Source organism: Crinia signifera, chromosome 4 (genome assembly GCF_055691185.1).
Source record: "Crinia signifera chromosome 4, ASM5569118v1, whole genome shotgun sequence".
Classification (NCBI taxonomy): Eukaryota; Metazoa; Chordata; class Amphibia; order Anura; family Myobatrachidae; genus Crinia; species Crinia signifera.
Window position 1 is genome coordinate 167,070,922 of NC_139220.1, and position 24,623 is coordinate 167,095,544.

Here is a 24,623-nt window from a genome sequence, read left to right on the forward strand (position 1 = left end):
TATCTTACTGCTGCATTTGACACGGTTGATCACACTCTTCTCATACAAACACTGCACTCTAAGGCCCCCATACACTATACGATTTGGGCACGATTTCACCCGATTCGTATGAATCGGGCCATGAAATCGGGCCAAATCGCATGGTTTGACAGCCCCCCGATCCAATGCGCGGTCCCGTGCGCATCGGATCGGAGTCGGGCAGTCGGACCGGCTGCACATAAGATTTCCTAAATCTTATGTGCAGCCTCCGGGCGGGGGACGCCAGAGCCAGGCAGGGGGAGAGCGGGCAGCGTCAGCGGTGACAGGCGCTGGGGAGGGCGATGCTGGAGAGCCGGGCTGGGGACACAGGCAGCAGCGGGCGGGGGTGGACGCCGGTGAACGGAGCTGGCCGGGCGCAGCATGACCGGGGACGGGGAGAACGCTGCAAAAAAAAAAAACCCATTACAAATGAATTGGAAGCCAGTGATTGGCTGAGAGAGCTCTCTCAGCCAATCAGCAATTGGCTGAGAGAGCTCTCAGCCAATCACTGGCTTCCAATTCATTTGTAATGTTTTTTTTTTTTCTTGCAGCGTTCTCCCCGTCCCCGGTCATGCTGCGCCCGGCCAGCTCCGTTCACCGGCGTCCACCCCCGCCCGCTGCTGCCTGTGTCCCCAGCCCGGCTCTCCAGCGCCCCCACACCGCCTGCTGCCTATTTGACAGCTACAATGCCCGGCTCCCCCCCTGTTGCTCCCCAGTGTCCCTCACCCCGCTCTCCCCCTGCAGCTCCCCGGGAGTTTTATATGATAAATCGCATGGCGATTTATCATATGCACAACTTGGCACATCAAGTGCCTTATCATGATGGAAACCTCCCGGGGAGCTGCCGGGGAAATCGGGTCCGACTTGTCCCTAGGACAAGTCGGGCTAATGTATGGGGGGCCTTAGGTCTTAATGGTACAGCCCTATCCTGGTTTACATCTTATCTGATCGCTCTTTCAGTGTTTGCTTCTCTGACTACTTACTTCCTCTTCATTACCTCTGTCAGTCGGAGTTCCCCAAGGCTCAGTCTTAGGTCCTCTGCTTTTATCAATCTATACCTCCTCTCTTGGTAAACTCATCAGCTCTTTCAGATTTCTGTATCATTTATATGCGGATGATACTCCAATCTATCTATAAACACCAGAGTTGTCACCAGTGGTTTTGGGCCGAGTCTCTGAATGCCTCTCTGACATCTCATCCTGGGTGTCTTCTCACCACCTCAAACTCAATATATTTCCAAAACAGAATTACTTATATTCCCACCAACTAAGAACAGTTACCATCCTGATCTCTCCATCACTGTTGACAACTAGACAATCTACCCTAACCCACAAGCTCGTTGCCTAGGGGTCACCCTCGACTCTGAACTGTCCTTTGTTTCCCACATTCAATCTGTCACCAAATCATGTTACATGCATCTAAAAAACATATCCAAAATACAACCTTCTCTCACTCAAAACACTACTAAATCTCTTATCCTTGCACACATGATATCCCGCATTGATTATTGCAATAGTCTCCTAAGTGGTCTTCCCAAGAACTGACTCTCGCCACTGCAATCCATTCAAAATGCTGCTGCTAGGCTGATCTTCCTAGCAAGATGCTCATCGTCTGCTGGTCCGCTCTGCCAGGCCCTCCATTGGTTACCTGTTGTCACGGACCCACCGGTCGCCTGCTCCGATACGTCAATCTGAGCAGCTCCGGCCGTGACTGGGGTTCACTTAGGACACTCGGGTCCTTTCCTTGAGGTACACTGCCACCAGCCAAAACCTGATTTTAGCGCTTGAAACTGCGCAAGGGGCGGCTTGGCTCGCACCTGACCGCACAATACAATATACAAATGGTAACACGCTGGACCGTTCTCTTCTGAGGCTAATGAGTCTTAAGAACACAGAACCAGGACTGAGAATATGTATTATTTATTCCTAGAAATACTACAGAGCTTTAGAAAATAGTTACAAGATTTTACAATGATTTTAAAAGTACACACGATTAAATGCAATTTCAAAAATAAAATAAACGGGAAAAATGACAGAACCGTATCTTACACCTAAGTACCAATCCTGACGTGGGGGGGTTCTCCACAAGAAATCTCTGGTCGCTTACAGCCTGTTTGCTAGACCCCCAGGTAGTGACACTGACTATAGGGAGAAGGGTCTTAGTTATACCTTGAAGACTCCCTCATCCCTCCCAACCTTGGGATTTTTAACCATTCCCTTGCTGAGCCTAGTGAAGGTCCCTAGATATAGGATCTTTCCCATAAAGAATTTGTCCCTGCTTTGAAGTAGATTTTATACATTCTTCAAGTGATAAGGCCACTGGAGTGGAGGGCCAGAGCAACTTTGGCCTGTTGGCTGGACACTATTGCTCTCCCCCCCAATCTGGTTTATGAGGGGTCTCAGATCTTATCTTACATCCTAACTCCAGAGGAGTCCACAGATGGCTACACTCCCTGGGTCACCAATAGTCCACACACATAATACATGACATGTTCTGATCTCCCACATAATAATCACAGGCGGCATGATTTTACCAAACATACCAGACATACATTGATTGAACAGATAATCATAACAGGAGGCATACGTTAATTTGATCGATCACCTGATCTGATCGTTACACCTGTGTTTTACCGTATTCAATATAAAACCCTTCTGCTAGCATATGAAGCTATTAACCACTATGCACCAGCTTATATCTCTTTACTTATCTCAAAATATCTCCCATCTCGACCACTCCGCTCTGCACAAGAGCTGCGTCTCTCTTCTGCACGGATCACTAGCTCCCATTCACCATTACAGGACTTTCATCGTGCTGCTCCCACCCTATGGAATGCTCTTCTACGCACAATAAGACTCTCCAATAGCCTCCAAACTTTCAAGCGTTTCCTGAAAACTCACCACTTATGTATAATATAGCTTCCTTTCTGGACCTACAAGTTATCCTATTACTGGTGCCTGTATTTGTGTTTCCCTCCTATATCCCTATAGATTGAAAGCTTGCAGCAGGGCCCTCTTACATCCAAGTCTGTCTGTTGTTACCCAGTTTGTTTTATCACTGTCTACTATTGTAAAGCGCAACAGAATCTGCTGCGCTATATAAGAAACTGTAAATAAATAAATACTGCCAATAACACCAATTACTGTGTAAAGTGCCAAAGCTAGAAGAATTGATAATGTCCTTCAATATTGGTTAATGCTTTGTAGGGTAAAAAGTCAGCTTGTACCTATATTTTAGAAGTATGAGATCCTTAGCAATGCAAATACATCCACCTTGCCCACCCTCACCTATGCTTGGACAACGCACTATGGTTCACATGGCATCGTGGTGGACCAGCTATTGTAAGTTCCTCTGCAGGAGGCATGCAATGACAGAGCATCGTTTAGAGCAGTGGTTCTCAAACTCGGTCCTCAATACCCCACACAGTTCATGTTTTCTAGGTCACCCAATAGGTGCACTCATTGCTGAATGAAACATTTTAAAAGATTCACAGGTGGAGCTAATTATTTCACTTGATTCTGTGAGGAAACCTGCAAAAACATGCACTGCGTGGGGTCCTGAGGACAGACTGAGAACTTGTAGTTTAGATCCACGTTCCAAGATAAAATCTAGATGATTCAATATTTGACATTTCTAACCCATAGCTTTTGGGAGGCTAAATTGCAATGGCTGCCTGAAAGTTCTATTTTTAACTGCTAGTCTGTTTATGTTTTAAAGGTGATTCTGATGGTAAATAAATTGCAATGGCTGCCTGAAAGTTCTATTTTTAACTGCTAGTCTGTTTATGTTTTAAAGGTGATTCTGATGGTAAATAAATTATTAGACAAGGTGCAGTCTAATGCCGGACAGCGTCTGAGCACCTATTCAGATGCTGCCCAGCTTCTCCCAACGTGACTCTGCGCAGCGTGACATAATGGCCAGTATTCAATGCCGTACTTTACAGCAAATCTGTCAATTCGCCGGGGTAACGGCGAATTTTCTCTCAGAAAAAACAATTCGCCCAATTCAATGGAGACCATTCGCTGCAAATGAACAGTGAATGTCTGGCGATTCGCCGGTGGTTTTCAATGGGGTTTTTAGTGGAATTCGCCAAGAGTGTATTCAATGCTCAAATGGAGAACTGCTTTCTCCAGTGATTTGCGCCATGATTCTCCATTTTGCATTCGACATTTTTTTGGTGAACTGTTATGTGTACTTTTTAAATAAATGTTTTCTTCTCTTGTTTTTTTTATGTAAAAACAAAATCTGTTTTTATTTTATCTTTAGGGTCTTGCTTAGATTTGCGTATTATTAGCACCTCTGTAATATATTTTTTATTTGTTTTTTATCCCCCCCCCCCCCCCCCTCAGCGGACTGACAGCCAGCTGATCAGGGGGGGGGGGGGGGGATGCAGGGGACGTGACCTGACATTGGTAGGCAGTTATGACACTGCAGTGAAGGTGCAGTATAATTCAGGCCGGACCCGGTAGTCCAAGGAAAGGGGAGAGACCCGGGACACTGCCTGTCTGATCAGTAGGGAGCCCCCGCACCGCCTTAGGACGGGGACGGCGACAGCATCAGCAGCAGACCTCTGGCTGCTGGAGCCGGAGGTCTGCAACTGATGTGCGGGGTACGTCTGCTGATGTGCAGCCAGTGCAGTGGCAGCTCTCTGCCGGGGGGGTTATTATGCCAAGGGAGCAGGAGCTGGGGATCTGCGGGAAGGGGAAGGACACTGCCTCTGACCAGTAAGGAGATTGGTCCAGCAGTAGCAGCAGACCTCCAGCTCCAGCAGCCCCATGGTGGTGACAGCAGATGTCAGCACTCCACTGGGACTGCTGAAGCCGGAGGTCTGCTACTGCTGCTGGACCCGTCACTGTCCTGAGGCTGTGCGGGGGCACCTGGCGGCATCAGCGGGCTCCCCCATGGTCCATGGTCGACAGGACTTTTCTTGTTACCAGTCCACTTAGAGATCATTTTTTACTATCCAAGTGGACATCAAGTTAGAATAGAATAGTTGCAAGCCATGCGAGGGGACACTCCACATACAGAGTGTTCCCGAGCTGTGACATTCAGCACCAAAAAATCTATTCAGAATATAAGCCTCTGTGATAGTAGAGAAAGGCATATATATGTTTTTTCCCTTAGAAGAAATCTGCCACCTAGTGTTTTTTACTTCACTTTACAAGTCTTCATCTTACATCACATGTGTTCCCATTACACCCCCCCCCCCCCCCCCAAAAAAAAAAAAAGGGATAGAAATCCACAGAAACATCATAGTTACCTGGCAATGAGGTAATTTAGAGACAACCTCAAAATAGCTAAAAATAAAAACATGGGAATGGCCCAGCCATGCCACACAGCATTCATGTAAATCTAAAAATAAAGGAAAAGTATTATACAATAGTACTCATGAACAAAAAAATAAATAACATTACATAGGTATACAAGTCCCAATTAAATCATGCTTATAGAATTTGTAGCAAAGATAAGTAGATTTAGGTCTTGGGTGCACTGGGATTACTGACAATATAAAAGCCAAACACTTTATTGGTATGTATTAAAATTGTGATGGTCATCACTTGCCATCATTGTAACATGACTGATTGGTAAAGCCTCTGCACCAGGTGCAGTCACTTCATAGCAGTACATTACTCACCTAGACTGTCAGGACATGTTCCAAGCCATAACAATATGAACAACTGTTCTTCATCTGGAGGCGGGTCATGGGTGCAGCCAACATGCCTTAGATCAGCTGACCATTGCTCAACTAATTCAGTCCATATGTGCTGCACATAACTACAGATACCAGGTAGCAGTCAGATCCTCCATATATATGTTGCTACCTGGCTATTAATCATGACTAGAACAACTTCTGCTGTTTACTGCCTGTTTTCCTAGTTTGCTGTTTCAGAGTTTGGCTCCAAAGGCCAGTCTATTCTCCAGTGCTAGCTAGTGTAACTCCGCACTACCCAGTGGTTCCAGTGCATTACTAAAGCCAGAATCCTGAGTATCAGCCCTCAGTTTGCTCAACCAGGCATCACAGACCTAAAATGTACCCTGTGGTACGGTACCTGTCTACATCTCCAGCTTGGATGTCAACTATCAAGAGCTCCAGAGTGCCATATTCTGGTAAAGCGGATTAGAGACATAGGGGGTATTCAATCCCCTCTGCTAGTTCAGACGTGGGAAATAGCGCTAGGCTCCTATTTAATGCTGTCTTGCCAGACAGCATTGAAGAGGCAGATATATAGAACGGAAAACAGAAATTTCAAACAGAGATATTTTAGCGCTTATACAACCCGGTACTTCCCTTCAAGTGGGTATTCTTTCAGAGATGGGTCCTCTGATGCTCAAGATCCAAATTTTTGATAAATGTTCATGTAGAATATGAAAAGAGAACACATAGAAATAGAACACTGGTGAGGATTGTCCCAAATCAGAAAAAGACACAAGAAAATTCTGTGGTCTGTTCTTCACCCGTGTGTTTGGGCCTACAGGGCTTGTGTGGATTAACCCTTCACCCGTATATAAGGGTTTCGTACCCGACTCACATAAATGGTGGGTAAAAAACACCTATCAAGGTATCTTTTATATGGCTCCCGGATACAATATGTACAGGTCAGATGATAGAAATGAGGTGCATACCCCAACTCACTCAGCAAAAAGTAGGTACATTCCCATCAAGGTATCTTTATGGAGACAAACACCGATGGATTTTCCCACAAAAACACTTTATTTACACTGATCCTCCAACAGCAGGATGCACCATAAAACAAAACAATAAAAAAGGTAGTGAGGACTACAAGAGCTTCCAGATCAATTGGAGATGGGCAGATGTTTAGTAAACAAAGTCTACAACCTGGAGTGGTGTCCGGACTCGCATCCCAGGTGTGACTTTGGGCCGTATTCTCCAATCTGGATCCAATCTGGATCCAATCTGGATCCAAATGATGTCCTCCTTCTCTGCTCCCCTAGGGGAGCAGAGAAGGAGGACATCATTTGGATCCAGATTGGAGAATACGGCCCAAAGTCACACCTGGGATGCGAGTCCGGACACCACTCCAGGTTGTAGACTTTGTTTACTAAACATCTGCCCATCTCCAATTGATCTGGAAGCTCTTGTAGTCCTCACTACCTTTTTTATTGTTTTGTTTTATGGTGCATCCTGCTGTTGGAGGATCAGTGTAAATAAAGTGTTTTTGTGGGAAAATCCATCGGTGTTTGTCTCCATAAAGATACCTTGATGGGAATGTACCTACTTTTTGCTGAGTGAGTTGGGGTATGCACCTCATTTCTATCATCTGACCTGTACATATTGTATCCGGGAGCCATATAAAAGATACCTTGATAGGTGTTTTTTACCCACCATTTATGTGAGTCGGGTACGAAACCCTTATATACGGGTGAAGGGTTAATCCACACAAGCCCTGTAGGCCCAAACACACGGGTGAAGAACAGACCACAGAATTTTCTTGTGTCTTTTTCTGATTTGGGACAATCCTCACCAGTGTTCTATTTCTATGTGTTCTCTTTTCATATTCTACATGAACATTTATCAAAAATTTGGATCTTGAGCATCAGAGGACCCATCTCTGAAAGAATACCCACTTGAAGGGAAGTACCGGGTTGTATAAGCGCTAAAATATCTCTGTTTGAAATTTCTGTTTTCTGTGTATGCTTTGGGGGAGGGGTGTCTCCTCATCAAACATTGAGATTGTTTTTGGCTGCTGCGCCAGAGGAAGTATCTCACTCATTTTTCTTTTTGTAAGATATATAGAACGGGCCCAACTTTAAAAGCTGTTGGGCCCGTTTTGTCGATAACAGCCGTGAACTGTCGCAATCGCGGGTGAATCTCGACAATTCAAAGCCGTTTACCTGGACACGTCCCCTTTTAAACGATCGCCAGGCGGGACATTAAATTCCGCCTGGCGATATGCGGTCGAGCAAAATTAAAATGGGCCTGGGTCACAGCTGTTGGGATGGATCGACAGTCATGACCTGTGGATTGAATACCCCCATAATCGTTTTCACCTCTAATCCATATTTCCATGTGTTGTCCTACTGCTAGGAAGTATTGTTATTACCAATTACTACAGAGACTCTTCTATAATATTAATGGGAACTCCCTGCAGTCACCTGAACATTATATACACTAGCCACCCTGGTGATCAGACACTGCCCGTAGTGCCTAGGTTTGTTATCTACATGTTCAAAAAAAAAAAAAAATCTTATTTCTTATTCCACTTATGTGGATATAAATTAACCTCAGAATTTCTATACAACATCCTCAGCTACTGCCTCAGGTCCAGACAACTTGCAGATCCTGACAATGTTTGATCAGCAGCGGTGACTGATATCACAGATATGTGTGTATTAGCGACACATTCTTCTCCTGAAGAACAAGAAGAATACAGAGAAATGGAAACCTAAAGTAGATTCATTTTAGCTTAAAACAGCAGATAAACATACCACCGGATTGATATCTATCTATCTAGTGTTAAATTAGTGTTGCATAACAGGTCTGGAAAAAAAACCTGTTAAATCCATAGAAAATGGAAAAATGTATTTAGGGAACAAAATGTTAAATACTTACAATAAAGGCAATAGCAGATGTGTAGATAGAATGCCAGTCTGATAAGGCAGAAAGGTTCTTCACGAAATTCGTGACAGGTTTGGCACCTCTCTCTAGTAACAAAAACAAAATGAAATAAAATTTGAAACAAAGTTTAAACAGTGAATCACCAGGCATCAAGTATCATGTAATGTGTTATACATTGCTTAATTACAACTTTATTTTTAAATGTTACCAAATCCATCAAATACAGACTCAACTCAATTATCTGCTACCGCGATTGGTTTATATTAAGAGGAGATATATTTTATGTAAGCATACTGCAAAACTGAAGTGGTCCTAACAAGTTAATGCACCCTTGCAATAAAATGCTGCATTTGCTTAACATTTTGCATAATGCACTTTATTTTCTAAATACAGTATTTATAAAAAAAATTTAAAAAAAAAAGGATTCTCACAAAGGGTGAACTAGGAAATGTCTAGTATAGTACACTACAAATCAACTCTAGTTAATCAGAGAATGTTACAAGGTCCTCTTAATTAGATTTCATAGGTTCTTGAGCAGTAGAATCATAACCCTCTGATCTTTAAAATAATTGAATACAACATTCGTTAAACAAGTAGCACTTGTCTTATTAAAAATATAATCTCAGACATTATGCCGCCGAAAAGTAATAAAAGTGGAATACTTACTCAATCGTCTCATATTTTCTGTCAGTCTAAATGGAAATAAAAGAACACAGTAAGTTGCATTATATATATATATATAAAATAATGTATCTAACTTATAGGAAAGGCATAGCTTGTGCCATTTGTAAAGTTATACTGTAATACACCTTTTACATTGCAAATGCCTAGTCGCACCTGGGATTTGGACACGGGTGGTGAAACTCTGCACACGGCATCGGTGGGGCAGAGAGTTGACATGTTCAGGGCCGGCTCCACCACTAGGCATTTGCTTGGGTGCCGGCCACTGGAGGGCGCCGGTCTGCAGCAGGGAAGTGAGTGCCGGTGGCCTCCGATACACATACCCCCCCCCCCCCCCCTGTACGGGGCCGGGTGAGCACCGGATCCTTCCTATGTTGTGGATGGGACCTGGGTTACCTGTTTACACTACCCAGCAACCAGGGTCCAACCTGGGTATAATCCTTCTTTTAAACCGGGTCAGATTGCCGGGTTGCTCGACCCAGGGTTTTTGAAAAGGCCCTTTCACACCGCACAGTGACCCGGGTTATTTGTAAAGTGTGAAAAGGATAGAACTAAGACAAATAGAAGTGGAACTTGAATATTATGGTCACACACTTTGGGTACAATTCTCTATGACTAAAGATGTATGATTCACTCATAAAAAAAATGTATTCTCACCCGTTACATGATTCCATTCACATTTTTATTTGTTGCAATATGTGTTTGTAAGAGAAAGTCAGTGGCCAGTATTCAATGCCTCAGATTCGCCGTTTTTTTTCAGTGAATCTGGCAATTCGCTGGGTTTACGGCGAATTTTCTGTTAGAAAAAACAATTCTCCCTATTCAATGGAGGCAATTCGCCACAAATGAACAGCGAATGTCTGCCGATTCGCCGTAAATTATTCTCCACAATTCGCCTGTGATTTTCAATGGGGTTTTTAGTGGAATTCGCCGACAGTGTATTCAATGCTCAAATGGAGAACTGCTTTCTCCATTGATTTTCGCCATGATTCTCCGTTTAGCATTCGTCATCTTTTTTAGGTGAACTGTAATGTGATCTTTTAAATTAAAGCGTGGGTACTTGTTTCCTAGAACGGCCACAATCGTGAGTGATCGTGGCTCTTAATTAAGGGACACGATCCTCACGATGTGGCCGATTTTTTACAATTTTTTCCATTTGATTGACAGAAATCGGGTCAATCGGTCGGTCGCGACCAATTAAAATCGGCCGCGATGCGACCGACCGATTGACCCGATTTTTCCATAGACTTCAATGTTAAAAAATCTTTTAACATTGAAATCGGTCGGTCTTGTGCCATTATAATGGCACAAGATGAGATGGACTTGATTAAGTCCATCTCACATAGGGAAAAATGATAAAAAAGGTGAAATGGGCCAATATGACCCATTTCACCTTTTTTATGTGCCCGCCATGACCCCACGATAGACGTGAACCCGAAGCGTGGCGAGCGCAGCGAGCCCGCGAGGGGCGGCGGTGCGCGTCCTCCGACCTTTTCATTCCCCTACTATCCACTAGGGCGTGGAGTGAGAATATAATAGTGTGGCGAGCGCAGCGAGCCACCGAGCCCGAAGCGTGGCGAGCGCAGCGAGCCCCGCGAGGGGACGCGTATACCTGTGAAGTTAGACGCGTCCCCTCGCGGGGCTCGCTGCGCTCGCCACGCTTCGGGCTCGGTGGCTCGCTGCGCTCGCCACACTATTATATTCTCACTCCACGCCCTAGTGGATAGTAGGGGAATGAAAAGGTCGGAGGACGCGCACCGCCGCCCCTCGCGGGCTCGCTGCGCTCGCCACGCTTCGGGTTCACGTCTATCGTGGGGTCTAGCACACTTATTAACATTTGGGGGGGCAATTTAAACAAATCTGTTGAAAAAAAAAAAAAAAATCGGGTGAAAAATCGGTCGATCGGATCGGTCGCATCGTATGCGACCAAATCGCATGCGATGCGATCGATCCGATTTTTTATCTTACGACCACAACGATCTAAATCGTTGTGGCCGTTCTAGGAAACAAGTACCAAAGCGTGTTTAATTTTTTTTTTGGTGTAAAAAAATCCGAATATTTTTCCTATGAAGGGGCATGCTATTTTTATTCATATACTTGCAGCACATGAATATATTTTTAATATATATATATTTTTTTTTAAACAATATATATATTTTTTTTTACACATTCGCCAGCAGGGGGCCGGGAGCCGGAGCCGCTCATTAATATTCATATATTCACTGCACACTGATCCCGATGATCGGGACCAGTGAGTGCAGCGGCTCCGACCCCAGCAGCACCCTGCAAGCCCTTCTGCTGGGGGTGAGGTGAGGGGAGGGAGGTGAGGGGAGGGAGGTGAGGGGACGGGAGGGGGGAGAGATATGCAGGGGACAAGCTGACAGGGACGGCTCCAGCAGTAGCAGACCTCTGACTCCGGCAGCCACAGCACGGTGATGTCAGCGCTGGGACTGCTTGAGCCGGAGGCTCTGCTGCTGCTGGACCTGTCCCCAGGCTGTGCGGAGGCTCCCGCCTGCATCAGCGCGCTCCCCCGCCGCGACACCAGTCCCTCCCATCCCCCTGCAGACTCCAGACAGGCATGGAGCATCTGCACAGGGGGATTCGTCACTCTTGCCACTATTCGCCGTCAGGGGCAGCGAGCCCCTGACGCATTGAATAGTCAGGGCTGGCGGCGAATTGAAGGGGAGAGAAAAATCATGGCGAGCGCACTGCGAATCAAAAACAGGATTCGCTGCCATGCGCTCGCCATTGCATTGAATACTCCCCAGTGACTTTTTCCCTCTAAGAAAATATAAGGAGCCTTAAAAAATAGAGTAGCAGGGGCAATATCATGATAACACTGTCACAGTCACCCTCCCATTCCATCCCAATTCTGCCACCATGCCACCCTGTGCTGTGGTATGCCCCCTAGACCAAAGGAAATGTAGAAATAATAGAAGAGTAGATTATGTCTTTAGGTCATCCTTAGGTTCCGTAATGTGGTGAAGGACAGGATTTGCTTTGTGTAGGTTCAGTAATGTAGTGAGGGACAGGGTTTGCTTTGTTTTGTACACATTTTAGGATTGGTAGCCACCAGCACTGGTTTTGTCCATTACATTGACTATAAATAAATTGAATTAGTCCTGGACCACAAACCTGAGGCATGCCTGCAAGTGTCCTAAGGCACCCCAGGGTGCCCAGGTACAGTTTGGGAACCACTGAGTTCATCTTTGATGAGGTTACAGTGGTTAAGCCCATAACTTTGGCCATGTTTATATATATAAAAAAAAAAAAAAAATTATTATTATTATTATTATTATTATTATTATTATTATTATTATTATTATTATTATTATTATTGTGCACCTGAATTCATTCAAGTATCCCACATCCTGGATTCGATAAGGTGGACGTTTCCGTTTTTTTTTTTTTAATAGTAGACCTTGTTCAGCTACCATACTATCCCAGCAGATTTTATGTGTTTGCTTAAAACTAGTAACATTTATTTGTTTTGCTACTTTAGAAACATGGATTGATACTGAAGCAAGAACCACAAAGTATTTCTGCAGGGTGTTAGAAGAAAAAAAAAAATGTTTTAACTCGCTAGGAAATAAGAAGCATCTTAATAAAATAAATGTCTTACTGCGGTAACAATTCCAATAACACCGAATTATCACAGTTCAGCAAAACAAATCGGTTACCCCCATATACTGTAATTTTCATTAACAATTTGACAGTCTTGAAATTATTTTTAAACCAAATCCCAAATATTGTACCTTCCTTAATGTTTTTGCTTTGAAAAAGCTAATGCTGTTCGCTAATTCGGTCATGCATATTCGCAGACTGCCAATTCCCAACGACACAAAAAAACAAACAACATTTATAGACCGCGCATGTCAACAACTTTCTAGCCGCACTGTAGAAAAGGATTATCAGTACACACCTGACTCACACCATCACACAGATACTATCCCAATAAATCACAGGTGTAGGGCATGAAATTACCTTCTAGCACTCAGTGGCTCTTCTGTTTCCACAGTGTTCTCTTCTGGCTGAAATCGAAAATCCTCAATATACTCCCCGAACCGGTCATAAAACCATTTTTGAACTCTGGAACACACACTTTTCTTTACGTGTTTATCTTAGGGAGAAAAGGAGCCAGATACAGGTCTAATTAATCACAGCATATAAATGATACTAGCAGCTTTTACTTCATAATTGAATACAGCCTGGATAACTGGTTAAAAAGACAGTTTACAATAGTTTACATTTTATTACAAGAACATTTAGACTGAAAGTAACTCAAAACTCATTGTCTCAAGAGAAAGGATTATAAAACAACTGTTTGTAGTGCTCTATCCATAAGCCCCTGAATGGTAAAAATATATGATCATTACAATGGCAAGTTAATGAAGGTTTACAGAAAACAGATGAAGCACATGTCAACTGGCAGATGTCATCTTTACAAAGTTATTTAATGGAGGACACGTTGAGTATCCCTTATTCAAATATCCGTTATCCATATTATTCCGAAAACCATACATTCCAGAAAGTGAAATATATATATACATACATACACATACATACATACATACATACATACATACATATACATATATATATATATATATATATATATATATATATATATATATATATATATATATATATATATATATATATATATATATATATATACACACACATACACACACACACACACACACACACGTGTGGAAGAAAAGGGCACTCAGTGGTGTAGCTACACCACTTACCTGTCCTGACGAAGGGGGAGACCCCGAAACGTAGACGGACGTTTTATGACTGAATAAACAGTCCTTGCTTCACCATCTGAGAGACCCTGAGTGCCCTTTCCTTCCACACGTATCTACAAGGGGCTGAAAGGTCCCTATTGCTGGCACCGGGGCACATCATCCAATTTTGGCTACATCTAAGTCCTGTTGAGCCGGATCTATCTCTTGTCTATATATATCTATATATAGTCTCGTAGGAAGGAACAGACAGCGGCACTCCAAGGGTTTTCAACAGCGTGTATTGAAGCAAACCAACGTTTCGGGGGTATCATTCATCCCTTTGTCAAGGTTTCATTGCACTTAAACCTTGACAAAGGGGGTGTATGATACCCCGAAACGTTGGTTTGCTTTAATACACGCTGTTGAAAACCCTTGGAGTGCCGCTGTCTGTTCCTTCCTACGAGACTACCTGTTTGTTCCAGAAGGCACCCAGGTACTGAATTCCAGCTGAGGGAGTGCCAGGCCGTCTACCTCTCTCTCTATCTATCTATCTATCTATCTCTCATGTAAGACAGCACTCAATTTTGAAAATAAAAGAAAAATCACATTTTGTGGTGCACAGTCCTGTAATGTAAAGATACAGAAGCACTCACCCTCCTTGCAGAAGGGTGAGGGAAGAACCGGCACACTCCGTGTCAGTATACCATCTCATGCCTTAAATAAATCTACATTGGACTTCTACAAGCGTGTGCCGGTTCTTCCCAAAACCTTTCTATAAGCATTACTGAGGATAGGATATGTAACGCACAAAATAGGTGCAAGAAAATGATTGCTTACCATTCAAAATCAGTGCCTGTGATAGTGCACAAACTTTGAAACAAAGTTTGATGTTGTTATACACCATAAATGCAAGATACCTCAAGATACATCAGTGGAATATTAAAATATTCTGATATATGGAATAATCCGTTATCCAAAATTCTTCTGGTTCCGATTATTTTGGTTAAAGGATACTCAACCTGTAGTACTATAAAAACTGGAAGAGAATGAGTGGATGGAAGAAAGACCGGAATTTCAGAGGATAGGAGGAGGACCAAGGGAAAAAAAAAAAACACAAGAACCAAGTAAATACATGGGGAGGGATGCATGACACAATCTTTTCAAGGCAAAGCCACTCATCACATGCATATAAGCATTTATGAAAGCCGAATGCATGCACAGGACAGCTATTCCGAACTGAGAGAGGACCATAGGCTTCTATTGTGTAATGCCACCTGGGGACAGCATTACACGTCAGATCAAAGCTAAGGAATGCAGAGCTTGGTGCATAAGAAGTCAAGTGGCCAAACCTCCAAAGACGGCATACTATAGGATGTTTGGCCGCATTTTTGGTGTTGCTTCTCCCACCTATGATGATCAATGGAAAAATGTTGAAGCTTCTACATGATCCTTACCACTATGATCCAGACAATCAGTTCCACTCCAAAACCCAAGCCATCTTGTATATTTGTTAACTCATTATAACACAAGTACAATGGTCATGTTTTTTTCAAGCCTACAGTTTATGAAAATAGGTATTAGGGCGGTATCTTATTAGAAGCTATTTATTTCTATAGCTATCCTATAGTAATGCAAGAAAAGGATCCACCAAAAAGCAGCAAACATAAAAAATTAAGCTATGCTCATCTATCCTACCTACGTTGATTGAATCGCTACATGAAGCGCACTGCAGCACAGCGTGGTGTAGTGTGGTGTATAGAGTGGTCAGTGAGTGTAATGCTTATCTTTACCTACCAGATGTCGCTTTTGAAAATCACCATTGTGCATTATGGTCTCCAATAAAGTACAGTAATATAGTGCTAGAAATACATATTGAGCCGCTGTTGTTGCGCCCGCCAGCGCGATATCTCTAGCGCTGGCGCGGCTGGGAACGCATGAATGTCTCACATGCTCATGCGTCCCATTGCGTCTCGTGCGAGCGTCATATTCTGGCGGACTGGGCAGGGGCGGCACAGGCTTGCGATCACATCACCGGGAGCCACTCCAAGGAGAGCGGCTCCATCTTCACTTTAATGCATGATAAATACAGTAAACCGGTGTGGCATCAGACACGTAGTGACCATACACTTTATAGGAAAGAGCTGGGCTACAGGATCGCTATATACAGATCATGCACAGTAACTAGAAATGCAAAACATACAGAACAGTAAAGTCTGCCTTCCACATGGATGTAGGGCTTCAGATATACTCATGCTTTAATGCAGTGGTAGCCAACCCTAGCCCTCGAGAGCTACCAACAGTGCACATTTTCCAGACAACCTAGCTGCTGCACAGCTGCACTCAATCACTGACACATTTTAAAAGATACACAGATGGAGCTAATTAGCTCACTTGTGATTCTGTGAGGAGACCTGCAAAACATGCACTGTTGGTAGCTCTCGAGGACTAGGGTTGGCTACCCCAGCTTTGATGTCTGCTGTCATGTCCTGTATGAGCTATTTTCAAAAATTAAAGTAAAGCTGCCCATACACGGTCCGTTTAACGGATCCGTTTAGGACTTATATAGTACACATCACATCGCATGCCTTGTGCATGCGATGTGATGGGATAACCAGCTAGTACAAAAAGTATGTGCAGCACATACCTTTTGTACCGTATGATTAGATGCGCGGGAGTACAGAACGGACGGCAAAGTTTTGCATTTTTAAAGGCAAGAAATCATTTTAAAAAGGTTTATGATCAATTTGCTCTAATTTTGTACTTTTACTTTAATGCCTATTAGAACTCACTCAAACAAACCATCTCTAATTATGTCTGACTATATATATATATATATATATATATATATATACACAGATGGGTCCACTCTCTTGGTTTCCTCTTACACGCTAGCGTGTCCCATTGCGGAGAATGTGGCACGTGAGTGCCATATGCAGTATGCCAGAATGGGGCACACATGACGTGCGCCCCATTCTGGCCGACTGCATGTGGCACGGCGGGAGCCACTCTGATGAGTGGCTCTATCTGTAGCCAAATCTGTCCCCATTACTTCCTGGCCTCAAGTGTCCCTTCATATACAATGAAGGGACGCAGGCTTGCAGCGAGCTTACGAGCTTTGCAAGGATTGGAGTTAGCAATGCTGGGGAGGAGGGGGGTGTAGGATGATAGAAGTTATTTTCATTGAGCCTATGCTGTCTCACTGGGACCATGGTTATTGCTGATCCACAGACTGGGCACCAAGGAGTTAATCTTCTGTAGTGCAGCAGGGAGAGGATCCTCCTTCCCAATACCAAGCATGCCCCAGACATTTGGGGATATCTGATAATAGGTATTTTTCTCTATTCACTGTTTTTAGTATTTTCGGCTATCTTGCAGTTTATTACGACTGTGGCGGGCTCAAAGAATATAGATACCTTAACCCTCTTATTGTAGGTGGTTTACCAAGTTAGTGTAGTGCCTGTCACTCTCCACTGCCTTTTTAGGCCTGTGTGTTTGTCTCTGTACATATGGTGCATTATGACGTCCAAGGACAGCTCTAAGACTTCCCACAAGGGTAAAGAATCTTCCAGTCTGCATGCATATACCTATACTAAGTGCAAGGAAAATTTCTCTTGCTCTTCCAGAGACCATGGTGGGATTTTTGTTCGCTGTGTGGAGGCGCCCCGGGAACAGCCATCTGGCAGCTATAACACGGGCGAACCAGATCGGGTCTCGTCTCTTGCACAGGCTATACATGACTTAACCACCCAATTAGCAGCAACAAGACCACAGCAGTCTGTCCCGGCAGGGGATCCACAGGTAAATTCAGAACCAGCTTGGATTCAGGATTGGTGCAAGTTTCTTCAAATTTGCAGCAGTCTTTTGGATCTAAGCGCAAGACTACATAGGTTTCTAACCTCTGATCAGGAGGAATCTAAACAGCATGAGGATCATATGACTCTTGCCAGAGTTGAGGCTCTGGTTAAAGCAGTTACAGTAGTGCTGCATATAGCAGACTCAGACGCCTTATCAAATGCCAGTGTTTAAAAATGCGAGGAAGGATGCCATTACCTTTCCTCCATTGCCTAAATTGAAGACTGTTTAAAAGGACCCTAATAAGAAATGTCGGTACTTATGTGATATCTGGGCTCCCGTTTTTCTTATGAGACCGCGTCCGCTCGCCACGCTTTGGGCACGGTGGCTCGCTGCGCTCGCCACACTATATAAAATCAACTCCATGCGTAGTTGGATAGTAGGGGTATGAAAAAATGGGGTGCGTTTAACATGGGAGCCCAGATAATACATAAGTACCGAAATGTCTTCTTACTAAACGCTTTTTGGATTTTTATCCTATGGCGGAGGGTGAGTCCCCACCTCCAGTGGATGCTCATATTGCTTGCTACTTTACCCATTCCTGATGCAGCTTCCCTTAAGGAACCTACGGACAGAAAAATTTAGAAAATTATAAAGTCCATTTATGCTGATGCAGGAGCGCTGCCTTTGATAAAGCTGCACTGCCACAAGCAGCGAAACGCGTCAGGCCCTAACCTGGACCAGTATCAGCTGAATATATTTGGACCCTATCCATTGGACCTTCAGTGCACTGGGTGCCCATTTCCAAGCTTTGGGAAACAATTGCCCCTATACCATCCCGCACTTGCGGTCCACTATTGCCGACACCACGTGGATCTCTCTCCAAGCAGGAATCACTGTTGGTCACTACAGACTGAGATCTTTGACCAGTTGGTCTTAAAATTTCCAACCCTGAGGACACCTGCCATTTGATCCTATCCCCCTATTGGAGCCTCTAAGCGATGTGGGACACTGCGGCCTAAACAGTCTACAGCCCTACAACATCTACTGGGCCTCCAACCTACTGTGGCCCCCACATTCGCACCCATTCGAGGACCATTGGAAATCTGTTTGTGGGACTGGATCACAATCACCAACAGTGGTAACTATTGGGCAACTCCCCTTATTACCCCAGCTACTACCCATTTCCATCTTGCTCGGGTCCAATCCATTCAGCCTCCGGTCCAGTTATTGACCCACCTTTTATTATTGTATGTGAATGTCTAATGATATGTTATTTTAAATTGTTAATAAATATTTGTATGATTATTTCATCAATACCAGCGCCACTTCTTTTTCTTGTACAATCACAAGCTCCCCCGCTACGGAGCTCGCAGCGTATCTCATATATGCCCGAGCAGCTCTGTGGATTTTTCAGCGGGTATGTTTCTTCCGATTGCCCTTCTACAGTGCTTAATACGCAAGCAGCAAGCAGAACGGGTAAACACCATCAATGCCCCAAATTGGCCGAAGCAAGCCTGGTTCGCAGATCTGAAGTGTGTCCCTCGACCTTCTGTTGAGTCTCTCTCTTCGACCAGATTTATTTATCTACAGTTTCTTATATAGCACAGCAGATTCTGTTGCGCTTTACAATTGTAGACAGTGGTAAAACAAACTGGTTAACAGACAGACTTGGAGGTAGGAGGGCCCTACTGCAAGCTTACAATCTATAGGGACATAGGAGGGAAACACAAGGACAGGCACCAGTAATAGCATAGCAGTCCTACCAAGTTACAAGTCCAGAAGGGAAGCTATATAATACATAAGTGCCTCAGAGGGTTATGTGTGTGTGGAACTTAACTTAAATATGATAGGCTTGCCTGAAGAGGTGAGTTTTCACGGAACAATTGAAAGTTTGGAGGCTAGTGGAGAGTTTTATTGTGCGTGGAAGGGCATTCCACAGGATGGGAGCAGCCCAATGAAAGTCCTGTAATAGTGAATGGGAGCTAGTGATCCGTGCAGAGACGCAAATCTTGTTCAGACCGGAGTGGCAGATATGGGATATTTTGTGATAAAGAAATATACAGTTGTGCTCATATGTTTACATACCCTAGCAGAATTTGATATTCTGACCATTTGTCAGAGAATATGAATACTCAAACTTTTCTTTCACTCATGGTTAGTGGTTGGATGAAGCCATTTATTGTCAAACAACTGTTTACTCTATTTAAATCATAATGACAACAGAAACTACCCAAATGACCCTGATCAAAAGTGTACATACCCCAGTTCTTAATACCGTGTATTGCCCCCTTTAATATCAATGACAGCTTGAAGTCTTTTGTGGTAGTTGTGGATGAGGCTCTTTATTTTCTCAGATGGTAAAGCTGCCCATTCTTCTTGGCAAAAAGCCTCCAGTTCCTGTAAATTCTTGGATTGTCTTGCATGAACTGCACATTTCAGATCTCCCCATGCTATTGAGGTCAGGAGACTGAGTTTGCCACTCCAGGACCTTCACTTTATTCTGCTGTAGTCAATGAAAGGTTGACTTGGCCTTGTGTTTTTGATCATTGTCATGTTGGAAAGTCCAAGTACGTCCCATACGCAGCTTCCAGGCTGATGAGTGCAAATTTTCCTTGAGTACTTTCTGATAACATGCTGCATTCATCTTGCCATCAATTTTGACCAAATTTCCAGTGCCATTGTAGCTCACACATCCCCAAAACATCTGCGATCCACCTCCATGGTTCACAGTAGGAATGGTGTACCTTTCATCATTGGCCTTGTTGAAAAAAGTAAAATTTTGGTCTCATCACTCCAAAGGACTTTGTTCCAGAAATGTTGAGGCTTGTCTCTGTGCTGTTTCGAGTATTTCAACGGGATGCTTTGTGGCATTTGCATAGTAATGGCTTTCGTTGGCGACTCGACCATGCAGCCCATTTTTCTTCAAATGCCTCCTTATTGTGAAACTTGTAACAACCACACCACTTTTTTTCAGAGTCCTGTATTTCAGCGGAAGTTATTTGTGGATTTTTCTTTGCATCCCGAACAATTTTCCTTGCAGTTGTGGCTGAATTTTTTGTTGGTCTACCTGAAGGTCATTTTCAACTTCTTAATAACACTGCGGATTGGCATTTTCAATTGCTTGGATATCTTTTTATATCCTGTTTATATCCTGTTCCTGTTTTATACAGTTCAATTACCTTTTCCAGCAGGTCCTTTGACAATTCTTTTGCTTTCCCCATGAATCCAGACACGTCAGTGCAGCACTGGATGAAAGATGCAAGGGTCTTTCAGGAGACCAGAAACTAAATTACCTTTTATACACACACACACACACACACACACTGATTACAAGCAATCAGATCACAGGTGAGGATGGTTACCTTTAGTAGCTATTCAAACCTTGCATGTCATTAGGCCAAAATCTCCAGGGTATGTTTTGATGACGGTCATATGGGTAGTTTCGGTTGTCATTAGGATTTAAAAAGTGTAAACACAGCTGTTTGACAATAAATGGCGTCACCCAACCACTAACCATGAGTGAAAGAAAAGTTTGTGAGTAATCATTCATATACTCTAACAAATGGCCAGAAAATCACAAATTCTGCTAGGGAATGTAGACTTATGAGCACAACTGTATGTTGGTGCAGTATGGTTAATAGCTTTATATGCGAGTAGAAGTATTTTATATTGAGTACTGTGAACTACAGGCAATCAATGGAGGGATTGGCATAGCAGATCAGCAGACTAAGAGCGTCTTGCTAGGAAGATCAGCCTAGCTAGATTTGCTACCTCATAGTCCTTGCCTTCATCCAGATCTTTCATTTCTGAAATTGATGGCCTGGCTGTTGAGCGGTCGGCCTTAAATCCAGGGGATTTTCAAACCAGGTTATTCAGATCAGGATTTCTGCCAGGAAACCTACGGTCTACATTTACCATGGAGTTTGGAGAACATATTTTACCTGGTGCTCCCAACGGGGGTCTGTTTCTCCTTTCCCTTACTCATACCCCTTTCAGACAGAAATGTCTGAAAATCGGGGCAAATACATGGCATTTCAAATGCCGTGTCATTTTGCCGGGAGCAGCCTGACCCCCGTTCACACAAATCATCAAGTTGAACATTTCTACCCGGTAATTTGCTGAATAACACGGGTAATTCTTCTGTGTGAAAGAGTCAATATGGGTCATAAATCCCGTGTCCTCGGCCCTGGTCAATTCCAGAGTCGGAGACACGGAATTTACGACACAGGTGTGCCCTTTCACACAGAAAAAGGACCAGTGTTATTCACGAAATTACCGGGTAGAACTGCTTCACCCGGTAATTTTATTTTCTGTCTGAAAGGGGTATTAGGCTTTTAAGTAGCAAACTGACTGGCCTGGGGCAGGCTGGCTATTGGGGAGGAGGAGCCTTTCCCTGCTGCACTGCAGAAGTTTAACTCCTTGGTGCCCGGTCTGTGGACCAGCAATATCAATGGCCCCCGTGTTCCACCATGTCTTCAGAAAAACAGATTTAACAGGTAAGACCAAAAATCCTGTTTTCATATGTAAAACTTTAGCCCTCAGTGCTACAGTCTATACTTGTAATTTATGCTGGGAAAAATAAACATAACAACTTTGCTTCTTATTATGGGTAGACCTTTCATGTTTATTTTGTTTTGACGCGAAGAGCAATAGTTTCCATTAAAAAAAAAAATAGTTGTAGGTTTAAATATTGACTTCAACATATTAAGGACACATGTTGTGACCTTTAATATCTAAAAAAAAGTATTCTTTTTTTTGTTACATAAAAGTATGTTATACAGTAAAATACAACCTCTTTAGTACAAGTTTCATTTTGGGATGCTTTTGGGAACAAGAGTAAAAAGTCTTAAGCTGGCCATACATCTACAGATGTATTGTCAGATCTGGCTGGTTGGAACAAAAACCTGGTAATGGATGAGAGCAGACGACAGTTGACCATTTGCTTTGAAATGCTGTCAAACTGCCCAATACTCTGATACTACCAGGTTTTTGTTCCAACCAGCCAGATCTGACAATCAATAGGTAGATGTATGGCCAGCTTAAGCCCCATGTATTACTAGTTCTCAATACAGAAGCTGCAGTCAGAATGAGCTGAACACAGTGCCTGATTCAGACCCATTAGCAAGGCTGCAATTTTAGCAAATGGAAAAGATCATGCTTCACTGCAGGTGGGACAGATGTAACACCTGCTGAGAGACCTAAAGATTTATTTGTCCAATCTGGCGAGAACTAACATTTGGTAATGTATGGGATAAAAGGACAATTAAACATTTGCTTCCAAATATTAGAAAGCAGACAATGGTCATTCAGACAATTGATTGTATACATTTGTTCAATCAAATAGCTTTAAAATCAATCATTTTGATCCATTTTCCAGTGTATAGGAGCAAAATATTAACTGTATTTGCTCTCATACATTGACATATTTTTGTACCCACCAGACAGATCGGTGTATTACACACCTACAGATTTACCTGTTCAATTTGTCTGGTGGGAACAAAAATCTGTAAATAAATGGGAGCAAAGGACAATCAACCATTCACTCCCAAATGTTCAAAAATGGACAACAATGATTGTTCACATACAATTGTTAAATCAAATGGATTTAAAATTAGTTTGAATGACCATTGTCTACTTTCCAGTTATGGGGGGATACAAGATTTGAAAATTTGCTTCCAGATTATTGTTCCGACCAGATAGATTGGACAGATTATGTATCCAGCTAAGACTACCTAATAAACATCACTGCAGTGCAGCCAACACTGATTGAATTTACCACATGAAAGGGGTTGCAGCCTGTGACTTTTACACCTGGAGCTATTCAATTAAACCCCCTTTTCCTAGAGCAGTAAATACGCAGCTAATGCGCATTAAGTTACACATTTTACTATAAATATCCGGAGTTAATGAGTTTGTGACAGGCGGAATAAGGGGAGAAAGCGCTACTTAATGCAGATTTCTTTTTGTGCCTTAGGAGATGGTAAAGAATAATCCATAGTAAGTGCAGCATGGGGCCTGTAATTGAACAGCCCTGGCCACTATATTGTGGCTAATTCCAATTTCGAGCACTATGAGTAACAAAGATAAACACTAGACACAGATTTTAACTGTTAAGACATATTACAATTTTACCATCTATAAAAATGTAATATTTCCAACAGCGTTAAAAAATCTCCTCACAGCTATAAACTACAGGGTGATGCAAGAGTCGCAGTTCACCTCTTTTTTCAAAAGCTGTGCAGGAAATGGAAAACTGAATGCTCCAGTAAGGTATGTTTGATACATACCCTAAAACAGTGGTGGGGAACCTCAGGCCCGGGGGCCCTATGCGGCCCCCGTAGCCGTTCTGAGTGGCCCGCCCACCTGCCTGGTGGCTTTGCCAGGAGTCAAGTACAGAGGAATTCTCGTGAGAGGTCGGTAGTTCTTGCGAGATTCCTCCTAATCAACAGCAGCTGGAGACTGCCAGTCCTATTCAGCAGCAGTCACCGGCTGCAGCAGGACAATTTGTACAAGAAGTTTTTACATATGGCCTGAAGGATTTTTTCCCCATACAAATGGCCCTTGGTACAATAAAGGTTCCCCACCCCTGCCCTAAAAGATAAGATACCCCACCTCACCCATACCTTACTGGATTATTCAGTTTTACTATTTCCTGCACAGTTTTTGAAACAAAAAGGTGTACTTCGAATTTTGATTCACTCTGTACAGTGCATACACATTGCAATCTTCCTCAACACTCACTAATAAAACTAATCCTATGACTTTTCTGAACCACACCTCAGTTTTAGTCTGATCAACTTCGACATGGTCTTATTCTA

The 24,623-nt window shown here is 43.2% G+C and overlaps 1 protein-coding gene across 4 annotated transcripts in view; it reads right to left on the reverse strand.

The window, feature by feature from the left end:
- GRAMD4 (GRAM domain containing 4) overlaps positions 1-24,623 on the reverse strand; it is a 144,738-nt gene that overhangs the window by 52,471 nt on the left and 67,644 nt on the right. For all 4 annotated transcript variants that reach the window (XM_083182919.1, XM_083182920.1, XM_083182921.1 and 1 more), the window contains 4 exons: positions 13,262-13,397; positions 9,263-9,288; positions 8,591-8,682; positions 5,279-5,370 (listed from right to left, as the gene is read on the reverse strand). In XM_083182919.1, coding sequence (XP_083039045.1) covers positions 5,279-5,370; positions 8,591-8,682; positions 9,263-9,288; positions 13,262-13,397 — 346 coding nt within the window. The remainder of the gene's footprint in view (positions 1-5,278; positions 5,371-8,590; positions 8,683-9,262; positions 9,289-13,261; positions 13,398-24,623) is intronic.